This window comes from Perna viridis, chromosome 4 (assembly GCF_037379345.1).
Source record: "Perna viridis isolate PV_CMFRI_1.1 ecotype Kerala chromosome 4, ASM3737934v1, whole genome shotgun sequence".
Taxonomy (NCBI): Eukaryota; Metazoa; Mollusca; class Bivalvia; order Mytilida; family Mytilidae; genus Perna; species Perna viridis.
Genome location: NC_142448.1, coordinates 12,549,785 through 12,562,375, shown reverse-complemented (window position 1 = coordinate 12,562,375; position 12,591 = coordinate 12,549,785). Strand labels below are relative to the sequence as shown.

The window sequence follows — 12,591 nt, the reverse complement described above, 5'->3', positions numbered from 1 at the left end:
TAATTCTGAGATCAAACATTTTATTTACAGAGCATTCTTGGCTTAAAAGCACTGTATAGGTAATATAATGTCAAAAACACACATTAGCGTTGATCCTGAGTAGTGAACTACAGTATGAACACGACATTGAGCGTCGTCTACTATTCTGTACTTCTCTTTCTATTGCATCACTCAATACGATGGCTGGTCCTACCTTCATCCCGAGCCCTCTCGTCAAATGATCTGTAGTCAGGAGATGCAGAGTCATTCCAGATATTTTATTCTCAGAAAATAACTGAAATGGAAATATAAAATATAATCTTAAATTCCTATTCCCATTAAAAGTTTATTTTCGGGGTATATACAAAATCACCTTGCCTGTCCGTTTATCCGTTCGTCTGTCCACACGTCTTATTTTTACTTACGATGGATGATATTTGTTCAATTGATTTAATTCTATTCATGAAAACAATTTTGATAAAAAATATACAATAATTATAACAGCACCACATTTTATAAAAACCTCAACAACAGCATCGACACATTAACTAAAGCATTATTTACTTTCAGTTTCTGGAATTTTACTTAATTGTTATTAAGTGTTTGTTTTTCGAACGAGACGTAAAACGGATCGTTTCTGGAATTTTCCTCTCGTGAATTAAATTGGCATCTCTATGGCCATTATCGTCAAGCAATTCTATATAACTCACGATAAACTCTCTCATTATTGCTTTCGTGTCCAGTAGGGGAATATGGAAAGTTCGTCAGTTTTTCTTAGCGTTAAATACTATTATCATCAGGAAATATGAGAGCAGGCACGAAACGATTTTAACTATAGTTAATTCTAATGAGTGAGTATAGCGGATGGATTATGATCGATGAGCATCGGAAAAATGTTCACGTTTTATCCATGAATAAGTAATAAGTATTACTGCAGAACCGGCCACATGGTAATGCTAACAGAAGTAGATGCACATCTCGTAACTGATAATCGATCTATTCTCGTTGTTGGTAGGTTTTGGCATACCTATCTAATTTGATACTTAATGACGACAATGAATTAAATGAAGACAGATAAGACGACGTACTATATAGCCAGCACGTTCTATCCATTTACGACAAAACCGAATGAAAGCAATAAATCACTTAATATTTTATAGCATAATTTCCGTTTATATCATGCTTTTAATTTTGCAGCGAATACGAATTCATTGGAAATCGCCTACTGTCTAATGTGATAAAATTTGTTCAATTCAGATAGGTATCAATAATAAAGATGTTTTATCGGTCGATGCAAAAAATAATTACGTTTACATTTTACAGTATCTAAAACATTGTTTTTCTCTAGGTTTTCCGTACATCCTGAATTTATCAGAATGTGATTTAATGCCGTGTCTAAGAAAACCAGCACACCAACTCAGTTACACAATGTATAGTTTATGCTACATTCGCATCGAAAATCATGGAAGGTCAATCTCGAAATTTTATGAGCTTATATATGATTCATACCTTTGCATAAGGACCACATCCATCTAACTGATGCACAAAACGGACTACTTGGTCGACAGACCAATCTGTTATATTTCTTCCTTTACAAGTACAAGTCTCCTGAGATACATTCTGATCATCATTGTCTGTTTTGTTTATCCATAGATGTTTTAATTTCTTGTGTTTCTTATCTCGACGACTTTCAAATGATCTCAAATCTGTTAGTTTGTTTTTATTGAAGTCCGTGCACGTTTGTTTTTCGTCGATTTCTTCGTGTTTACGTTTTTTGACTGATAGATCGAGTGGTACCGTGCAGTTTAATTCTTTTCCTTTCATATTTGAACATATCGAGTCAGGCCTTACAGAATGAGCAGGCTGAATAGTCAAACATGATGTTGATGATGACGATGAACATGGATAGTTGAATGATTTCAGTAAAGGTACGTCGGAGATCGATTCTTTAATAGATTTATTTCCACTGGATATTGATATCGGTAATTTGAAACTTTCGAATGATGGCGGAGATGTTGCTGTGTATGGAGACTGCAATGGTGAATCAACCTTTGTTTTTGGACTTTGGGCAATGTCGCTATCGTGCATTTTTGGCGTTAATAATGGCGGATAAGGCGACGAGAACGGTGAAAACGGAACTCCATTCGGATGGCCTGGAAACTGGAAGTACGGGAAGTATGGATTCCTGAAAACATAATTCAAATACCAGTAATTACAAATGCATCACAAAATATCACGATTCCAAGTATAAAAGGAAATTGTATAATTTACCCTTCTAACAAATACAATTTCGTGACACACATACTTGCAGATCGGAAAACGTCATTCTTTTTTTTTTACTCATTTTTTTTATTTTTGCAAGTTCATGAATATCGATTTGAAAGGTCTCAATAACATAAAATAAGAATTGTTCACGTCTAAAGTAGAAGTTTGTGTACTATATCACCTCTACTATAATAACCCAATAGAAGTGGAGACAAGTGGTCCATGTGGTTTGATTTTGTTTGTTTTTTTTGTTTTAATTTTTTTGTAATACTTTTTACGCACCATGACATTGAGGCGATGTGTGACGCTTCCAATCTGCGCATGTATTCATCATACGTAGTCTGTAAACGAGATTTGTCTTTGGCGTCTCCATTTTTCCTAGGGACAGTTGCACTCAGGTTTATCAAGGATTTTCTGTCCTCCTTGTCGAATATCTTCAGTTTCAAATCCCTGCATTTTTCTCTGTCATTCATTTGGAATTTTTCAATTATGTGATGATCATTTCGAGGAGAATTATAAGGTATTTTCATGGTCTCATTATCGTCAAACTTTAAAGAAGAAAACGGAGGGGAATTAGATTCAGAATAGATTTCTCCACATCCTTTATTTTCCGCGTTGTTAGATAGAAGTTTATTCTCAATACAATTTACGATTTCGAGTCTGTCATTGGTATGAGGGCCTTCTGAACCGGAACTGTACTGGTCACTGGTTTCTTTAGGTGAAATAGTTGGTCTCTCAGAATTAGGAATGCAAGGGCTTTGAGTTTTCTTTATATGATTTAGTGAACGTTTCCTTTTGTTAGGTTTAGGATCCTTAGCACTGTCGGTGTTGTCAAACAAGATAGATAATGCGTCTTTCCGTGCTTGTGTATCTAAAGATATATCTGACTGTTTAAAAACACTTGTTATGCCTCCGTCGTTCGATACATTACACTTATCTGCATGTTTTGGTGTTCCAACAGCCGAGGACAACTTTTCTGGATATTTGCAAGAACCGTTCTTATCTCTCGGCGTGCCTGGGTTGTCAAACCGCTTTAACGGCAGTGACAGTATTGGTCTCGTTGGGATCGTCATTGAATTATCATTATTGAGGGGATATTGGTCTTCACTGGTGGCGTTATTCGAGATTGCTGTTTGTGGGAAGAGTATAGGTGGCAGATCATCTGAAAATATAAATATAGTCATTCAATATGTTTCACACATACACAAACACGTTCACATACACGCGTGTGCGAGCATGTAAAGAGAGAGAGAGTGCCAGCAACAACTTTTATTGAGTATTATACGGTATGTTAGTCGTGTCATCTACTCATAGACTTAAAACAAAAATTTGAAACTGAAGGGAAACGTTCGATAGTACTTTATTATCATAAATACTATAATTAATGAGTTTTAAAAGTATAAAATTTCGTTAGTGGGATTAGAAACATTTTGAACCGCTTTTATATGACGTGATTGGAATGGATTTTTATTATCTCTTTACATTGTACGTCCCTAATTTTACAGAAAGTAAACATAATCTTATCTTACATTTAGTTTGTAAATACAAACAAAACGATGAACGATTTTTTAGGAACTAGTTGTTCTTAGAATAACGGACGCGTGATATGCCTACCTATTCCAACATAATCAAAACCATTGAGATAAACAACTTTGTAATTCATCTAACATTTATAAAATACAAAAAAGGATGATGCAATACGTATCTACAGTATACGATATTAACACTCAAATGTTGTCGTTCATTGTCTATACCGGTATTGAATCTTAGTGGTTTTCTCCGGTCTTAGTTACAATAGGTTATTGTTGCATATCACAGCAACCGGATATAGACGTTCGATTTTAACGCATTGACACACACGAGAAGTAACTTCCAATATTTTTTTTCCAAAATATAGCCCACTTGATAGCTGTCGAGATCTTACGAATAATGTAAAAAGTACCGATTGTGAACCAATAGAAATGTTAATATAACAAATAATAATACACGTGTGCTTTAACGTACTGGATAAAAGAGGTCCTTATAAACAAGAGTAATCAAGGGAACTAAAATTCTAGCGGAAATCAAAAGAATGTATTCCAGGGACAAAGACCAGACATGGAAAACAGTCACACACAACAAAGAACATAAAATAACTAAAATAACACATACAGATGTAAAATATTATAAAACCTTACATTAGATTCGTTCATAACTGAGCTACATCAAATATCCACGTACAATAGAACTACATGGTTTACTAGCACTGACATCGATATTTGAAGCCTAATGTCTGAATATGAGTGCACTCAGAAATGTATGAGAGTAGACTACTGCAGTATTTCCTTATTGTTTTGACGATCATCAATACTCTTGAAAGACTTCCTTTGCCATTTAACTATGTGAACTGGTCAGAACAGGCAGAAATACAATGTTACCTGATTCTAAGTTGCCCTCATCCGTTCCCTGGGGGATAAGTGCCGGTGTCTCTTCACATGTGACTTTTATTGTAGAAGTCTCTTCATCTGTTGACAGTCCATCGGATACATCAGTCTTCATTTCAGTGGATAATAGTGGCGTATTCATTCTTGGATCATCAGGAAAATATTTGGGCTTTTCGTCACCGCCGTTCAGATTAATTTTGGTGCACTCTTTTATTTCTTCACTGCAAGCTTGTATCATACCACATCCGTTAACGGAAACGGAATCAAAAGTACTGTCTTCCTTGTTCTCCGGTTTCACCTCATCACATTTCGGTCCTTTATTATACGCCTTTAAAATGCTATAAATACAAGATATTTAATTTGATTGTCAAGTCATTGAGAGTACATAATATAAAGTATGTATCTGAATAGATAGGTACTTGAATAAACAAGATTATATTTACTAAATTAATGAGGCGGCGACAAACTTGCAAATAAGGCTATTTGTTCAACAGCACTGGATTTCACTGCCCTGAAGGCTTTTGTGTGTATACGCATTTCTAATGCGGAAAATATTTAATATTTTTCTTCCGTCATTAACATTCAAGTTATCGGAAATAGCTACGAAAAATACAAGGTCAGATAAGTTGTACTTTCAGACGAAAATGAATCAACAAAGTTGTGGACAACGCCAATATGTCAGTTTGTGATTAGATCTATAATACGTTTTTCCTTCCGTGTTAACTTTGTTTTTGTAACGAAATACAGAAAACGCTCTGTTCCTAATCCAGGTGGTATTTCATTAAATACAATAGGTAACCGATAAATTGGTAATGCAAGCGTCAGAACTAACAAACACAAGTCAAGTACACGATCGTGTTCACTCACTTAACATTCTTATTCATTTACGCATTTGATCATACACAAAGGGTCTGGGAAAAGCTAAATTTTGCAATGATTTTTCGAACTATTTGCGTATTCTCATATTAATCTGTCTAGCAGAGTGCACGTTACTGACAAATGTTTCCGCTTAATCAGATATTAAATGTTGTTTTTTTAGAGTAAAGACTTAAATATCGCCATATGTACAGACCATAATGTGACACAATCAATAACTGTATACTATAGCTTGGTTCTCTGTAAACTTAGTTAAAACGATATATCAATCAAGATTTATACCCAATCTTATTGTCTTCCGTGTAACTGCTGAGTTTATTATCAAAGTGATTAATTCTTCCGTCGGTAGAGATTTCTTCTACGTGACTTCCGGTATCATCTTCCTGGCTGTCGCTGTCGACGTCATCAAGGGCAGTCCCAGGACCACTGTTCGTGCTCTGATGTTCTTTGTCGCCTGTGATATCGTCCACAATATTTTCTTTTTCCGTATGATATTCATCATTTTCTACTTTAATACTATCATCAGGAAAGTTATCTTGTTTTGGACATGTTTCTACAACACTTGCAATATTCTTTTTAGCAACACTATAACCAGTTTCTGGATAATAATTCTCTATAGTGTCGTCTGTTTCATTTCCGTCGTTACTTTCGTCGGTTGATTCAGTGCCATTAGCTAAAGAGTCGTCTTTTTGCTTATGGTTAATTTCGTTTACATTTAGATGACACGTGTTGTCCACAAGTACTGTGGTTTTCTTATTTGTTGACTTTCGTCGCCGTCCTCTTCCGCGCTGTTTTGTATTAGCGACTCTTTTCACGATTCGTTTAGATTCGTCACTCTGAAAAACAAAGATAAGATATATCGCTAAACACGATTGCATCGGCGATAATTTGTTCAGTAGATTTGTTTAGATATTGGGTATGTAGTGATGGCCTAAAGTATCAAAAGTCAAAATATCTTTCCGATCGACATTTAATAGTTGTACATTTTCGTTGGTTCTGAAATTGACATGGTTGTATTGTGTTGCATATGTTCACTATATTCCGAACTTCAATTGGTCACCAGTGATCCAAACTTTGATAATATATGATCAATTTTAAAATTAGACATTATAATAAACCTCGAAAGACAAGGTCATAATTCGATGTGAACAAGGCGATTAAAAAGAATGATTTGGAACGATTTGCACAACATCGTGTATACATTAAAGACGCAAAATCGTTCGGTACCATGAATTTAAAAGATACAGAAAATTAGCATCCAGCAGAGAATATTTCTGGGGACATCAATTATTGTCCTATTAAATATATCGGATGATAGCGTGATGTTAAAACTGTTCAAGGAATTGTCTGGATATAAAGCGCTCTGACCATATTAAAGACAAACTGAAATCGAAAGAGCAGCGTTAACAACCGTAACTTTAAAACGAGTGTTATTGATTCACATTGATAACTCGGCCCAGTAATGGGAAATTTTCTATAATTACAGTTTTAGTGGATAAAATAAACAAAGACAGAACGTTTTACGCTAGAAACTATTGAACACAAGTTAGCTGATAATAATTCATACGACCGATCGCCTTCACCGGCTGTTCGTTTACCATAGTTTTGCTTATGATAAATGAATATTTACAAATAAAGAGTTTTATATTTTGCATCTACTAAATGAAAAAAAATTTCATGAAAGAAGAAAATGAATTTAGGAGTATGCACGTGCATCACACCTGCACAACTAAAATTCTATAATACCGTACAAGCTCTCACCGTAACGTGAGGAAATGGACGAATAAATTTATATTTTCTAACAAAATAGTATTGAAGTATTGAACATGAAATGTATCGATATAGAACGCCTCTATCATTGAAAACGCCGTCACGATAACATTAATTGAATTTGCCATTAATATAAATTAATCGTAAATTGCTTTGGTGTTATTCCAATCAATACGCAGGACTTTTCGTGACGCTGACAAACCGTCTTATTCAAGCTGTCGCAAGACGAAGAAAGTATATTTCATATTTGTCGCAATATTTTAAACAATGAGACCTAAAATTACCTAATAGATACTATCTACTATCTACCCTGCATATCATGCAGCTGTTTAGCTTAATTAGTATACAATATTACTAATCCTTCTGGAAAGAAATGTGCCGAAAAGTAAAGAACTGCTTCAGCACGTTTCTCAGACAAAAATAAACATTGGTTTGATAATTTCTTAGGATGAAGTTCTATCGCTGATTTAGCATGACTTGAAATGTGTGAATGACGCAAAATGAGTAATTATTTACGATTCGGTTTCTTATTGAACGTTTTCTTCATAATGTAGCTGTCTGTATAGTTTTATTAATAGTAAATATATGGTGCAATAAAAACAATTAATTCACATACACTATGGAATTCAGAGAAAAGTCGCATTCAAAAACGGGTTCAGAAGTTGACATTTTAAATTTCAGCTGTTCCCGTCACATGTCACCATAAGATGCATGAACAACATCACGTGCAGTGGTTACGGAACAATTCATTAAACATATATAGATGCGATATCGATCGCAAACCCATTCATTTTTGTAATTGTGTAAGCCGACAGGCGATTTTTAATGAAAAGTCTACACGACATCCGTTTGTCGTCAATATACAGGGCTTTATTTATTCTTATTTACTTCATTTTTGTTGAAAGTGCATGTAACATATTACCGAAATTTTGTGGCACGTTTGCCTCCGATATAAAATGGAAGTACAAAATTTGGAATTAGTTCAACCCCTCTTTTATTTTTTATCTGCCACAAAGACGTTAAGAAAAAAGTCTACACAGGTATTTTAAGGCATAAAAGTTACTATATAGATTTATTTCGGGAGTATTCTCGATTGATTTTTGTAACAAAGACGAGTTATAGGTGATTTCACCCATCGTTACATCGATTGAAAGGCGTTATATAACATTTTCTGAAAGCATAAAAGCTATTAATTTTACACACGACTTTGATACGTTTAATAAATTGTTATGGTATAAGATAATTATACAACATGAACCCACGACAAACATAATTTGACGAAATCGTGTATGAATTTAAAATTATATCAGGCATTAGTCGGTCACGTTGATCAAGATACTTATAAAAGTTATGATAAAATCTGTACATGTACAGGATCAAGCGAAACACGTCATCTTTTCTCGTAAAAGTTTTCCTCTCAATTGAAATTTCCGTAGCTCTACTAAAATAAGTGGTGCGTATAGGATGCATGATGATTCTTTTCCGCCGTCTAAATATAAAAAAAAGTATTTGCGCATTATTGGCTGTAGCCTAATTAAGTCTGTTAAAACAATTCCTGAAAGTTTACAGCACGCAGTGTAATGCCTACAATCTGTTAACCATTAAATTCAATTCGTGACGACTAATTTCTTCAGACGAACGTTTCTCCTATCAAGTTTCATTTGTGTCGCCGACTGGGCAGCGACCCTTAGCAAACTCAATTTTATTATTCTTTCATTTCAAACTCATCCTGTTTCTAGCATTAGCATACACAATTTGGCCGGATGCCATTAAAAAGTGATAAATTAATCAATATAAACTTTCCTAAATTCAATATATTGTATTGCTATCTCCATTCGTCTATTTCCTATTATTTTTAAATAACAATGCCGCCACGTCTTTTCGTGCCTAATCTATTTCTGACTTTGAAATAAAGGTCTTATTTATGCATTTAATTATTTATGTAACGCCCCTCGGTTACGGAAAGCACACAAATGCTATAAAGCGTATTTTACGATAAGACGTCGTTATGCCTTTATCGTTTGCACATTTAATCAACCTCGTCGTCAGAACCAATGCGTGCTCTCTTGTGGAGCGTCACTAGTCAGATAAAAAGTTTACGGCATGATTCTCCTCGCGGAGAAGATGTATTTACAATGTTGTAAAGCTCTGGTAATCTGATTATAACGAAATTTCATATCTTCACATGAAAGGCGGATATCCTGAGATACATCATACTAGAGGTTAAATAAAGAATGCATAAAAGGAATTTAAATGTCCTCAACATTTTAAGGCGATTTGAAAGAAGAAAAAAGAACAAAACCACCAAAACATTAAATAAATTTTAACGTTATGTGCAAACTTTGGAAGAACAGTAAATCATTTAATACAACTACGGAAAATATTTGGTCACTCGTACATGTCATACGTGGTGAAATATAAACGTGGTATGATCAATACAGATAATGATCCCGAATAACTTGACACAAAACCATATTTTTAATCTTCTTTTTCGTCGCCCGTGACCAGCTTTTTTGATTACGTAAAATTATGGTTAATCTTAAACATATCGCCTATCAGGTCGATAACAAAATGTTTCCCAATATCGTAATCCTAAACAAAGGAGAGAAAGGATAAATATTTAGTCAATACAAGATAAAGTAATTTACAATTGTTAAACGCGTCCCGGCTGACGTTCTTTGTTTACATTTCATGACAATAAACACGTACATACAATTTTGCCGCCTTTACCTAAGTCCCTTTACACTGTTCATTTCCGCACTTACGGAAAATTACACAAATGTAATTTTCACCAAAGCATATGGCGTCTTTTCATGCTAATTATTTCGCACTTACCGCCAAACCTTCGGTTGTAACTTTGATGTAGCCTTTAGAGAGAAGTAATTTAATGCTTTTCCCTTGATGACGAATTGACCGTTTCCAGTCTTTAGCGGTTTCCCTCCCGCTCACGTACTGAAATTCATTGGGTGTCAACCACGATCCTTGAAAGTAGATACACTGTCCTTTACTTCCCTGCCACAGTTTTTCTAATGTCAACTTTGCTGTGTTAGTTCCACACTGTACATCAAGTATGGTCTCTCCGTCTACACTGACAGTTATTATATAATCTTCAGAATCCTGAACATTCACTTCACTATTTATAAAATACTTTCCCGCTCTATGCTTTCTCCTCTTTTTCATTGTCACTCCACTTTCTATGTTTTCCGTAACTACTGAATCAGTTTTCCTCTTTTCCGTAAATGCTCTAGACTTCATTAGTATAATCACTGAGAACTAAATAACTCCTGTTCCGTAAGACAAGGTAATACGATTCGACAAAGATCTTGCGTAAAATATAGAGAATGGTATCTAATTACTTTATTTTGCGCAAATGTTAACACACGCAAGTATATATTGCTATCGATATCAACTCGTGACGGCCTCTTTTGACATTTACATATGTTGTCTATATTTTTGTAGCGTCTTTCTCAGTTAATACAAACGTATTCCGTGTATACAACAAAGTGGCTTAGAAAGATTTAAACTAGATCGTCATAAACCCTCACTTAATGATATGCGATGATTAAACGAGGAACAAAACTCTAAACCGAGATGATATATACAAGCACAAACATCCTGCAGGCTTTTTAATCGTCAGTTAGATTGATTATCAATAAAATAATTCACACCAAACGTAGCTTATCACTCACGTCCAGAAACTTTGAACACGCTCTCCTCATATCCTGAACTAACAAAGAAACACGTACACGTGTAACATATTAAAAAACTAGGCACAACTAAATTGCAAAATCTATGAAATCTAAAACCAATCGTATGATTGTTTAGGCAGAAAAGCGTATCCGTTCTGCGTCGCCTGTTACGGAAAAAATCTCTTGTAAGTATTATAAAATAGTTCGTGTTTAGTTTTATCACCAATTGCCACACTGTCGTGTATAATATTTAACAAACAGTCATAAAATATACAACGTGCCTATTTAAAACTGTATTCCCGTTATAGGTGTTATGGGATCTAGGTATAATTCGTGCTTCAGTCGGTATTTGCTTTTATTGGTAATCTCTTCGTGATAAGTTAAGTAGACAATATCGCTTTCTTTCGTGTTGGATCTTTTGTTGTAAGAAGCATTTTTCTGATTATTTCTTGATCAATAAAAACTCACAGTTCTAGGTTTTACGTCGCGACAGCATTTATTATTGAATCTTCACTGACGGAAAACATTCACTTAAATTTATATTAGTAACACAAAGTGCGGATGATTAAAAATCCTTTACTTGTCTTCGTTATAACGAAATGTAAAACAGTTTTAGTCCATCTCCCGGAGTCTTCAAGTTTTAAAAGGTCTTAAATCGCTCTTTATTCATAGTTTGACAACATACTTGGGTTATGCGTGCTACGGAAATATTTTTCCGTGTTAATCTTAAATCAATCTTCAGAATACGATACGAATTTAAATCGTAAACAATGCAAACTTCTATATCCTGTTAGAGAATATAAACACACCCTCTAAATTAATACAAATGTTGTTTCGTTGTAAAAATCTATGAAGGTATGATATAAATACATGTATATGTATAGGACGTGTTATTATAACTGAAAAACTTATAGATCAATATGTAATAGGTCTCACTGTTAGCTACAGGCTTGTCGGATGAGACTATTTTCATGTTACGGAAAGTTATTAAAACTTTACTAATTTACAAATAACATGTCACGTACTAGAACTCGATTTCAATCAGTAAATTTGATACGAGAGTGACAAAAAGATAAAGCCGTCTTTACCAATCAATACAGCAGACTAAAATATCCCCGTTTCAGATGTATGAATTACAAATAAAACTATAAAACTACAGCTAATGCGAATCCTGTACGGACATATTGCATTGAATTGATTAATAACGGCACGGAAGGTTTTACTTATGTCACAGAAATTGATTCGAAGCCTCGTAGTTGTATAATATCGAGTAATTAATGAAGGCAAATTTTTCGCCATTAATAGCATAATGATACTAACTCTTTAAATCTAAATGGTACATTGTCATTAAAGTAGTTTAATAATCTCAGATCGATTACTGAGAGGAAAAAAAACTGAAAACGCTGCTTTACAGCAGAATTGTCATTACCGGATACGATAACTGCTCCCATATTTACGAAAAACACCATGTACGTTTTATAGATTATGTTCATTGTACTGCTTTTAGACATACTGGACAAATTGACAAAATTATGAACGTATCAAACAGTGTGCGTGTTGAATTGTGATTCCCGCCTTTGTTTACTTAA

At 34.3% G+C, this 12,591-nt stretch overlaps 1 protein-coding gene across 1 annotated transcript; it reads right to left on the bottom strand.

Annotated features, from left to right (window-relative positions):
• LOC148618897 (uncharacterized) lies at positions 1-11,123 on the bottom strand. The gene is made up of 6 exons (XM_088578249.1): positions 10,149-11,123; positions 5,826-6,379; positions 4,662-5,005; positions 2,527-3,406; positions 1,489-2,164; positions 1-274 (listed from the first exon to the last, which is right to left on the bottom strand). The coding sequence occupies exons 1-6, from the start codon at positions 10,566-10,568 to the stop codon at positions 71-73; spliced, it is 3,078 nt and encodes a 1,025-aa protein (XP_088434375.1). The 5' UTR covers positions 10,569-11,123; the 3' UTR covers positions 1-70.
• Positions 11,124-12,591: the final 1,468 nt, after the last annotated feature.

Bases quoted from the DNA above. Each gene is read 5' to 3' on its own strand.
- LOC148618897 (XM_088578249.1), bottom strand. From the start codon at position 10,568: ATGAAGTCTAGAGCATTTACGGAAAAGAGGAAAACTGATTCAGTAGTT. The intron at 5,006-5,825 runs GTATAAATCTTG...TTGTATTTATAG, and splicing joins ACGGAAGACAATAAGATTGG to CATTTTAAAGGCGTATAATA. The intron at 3,407-4,661 runs GTAACATTGTAT...TTATATTTTCAG, and splicing joins TGAGGGCAACTTAGAATCAG to ATGATCTGCCACCTATACTC.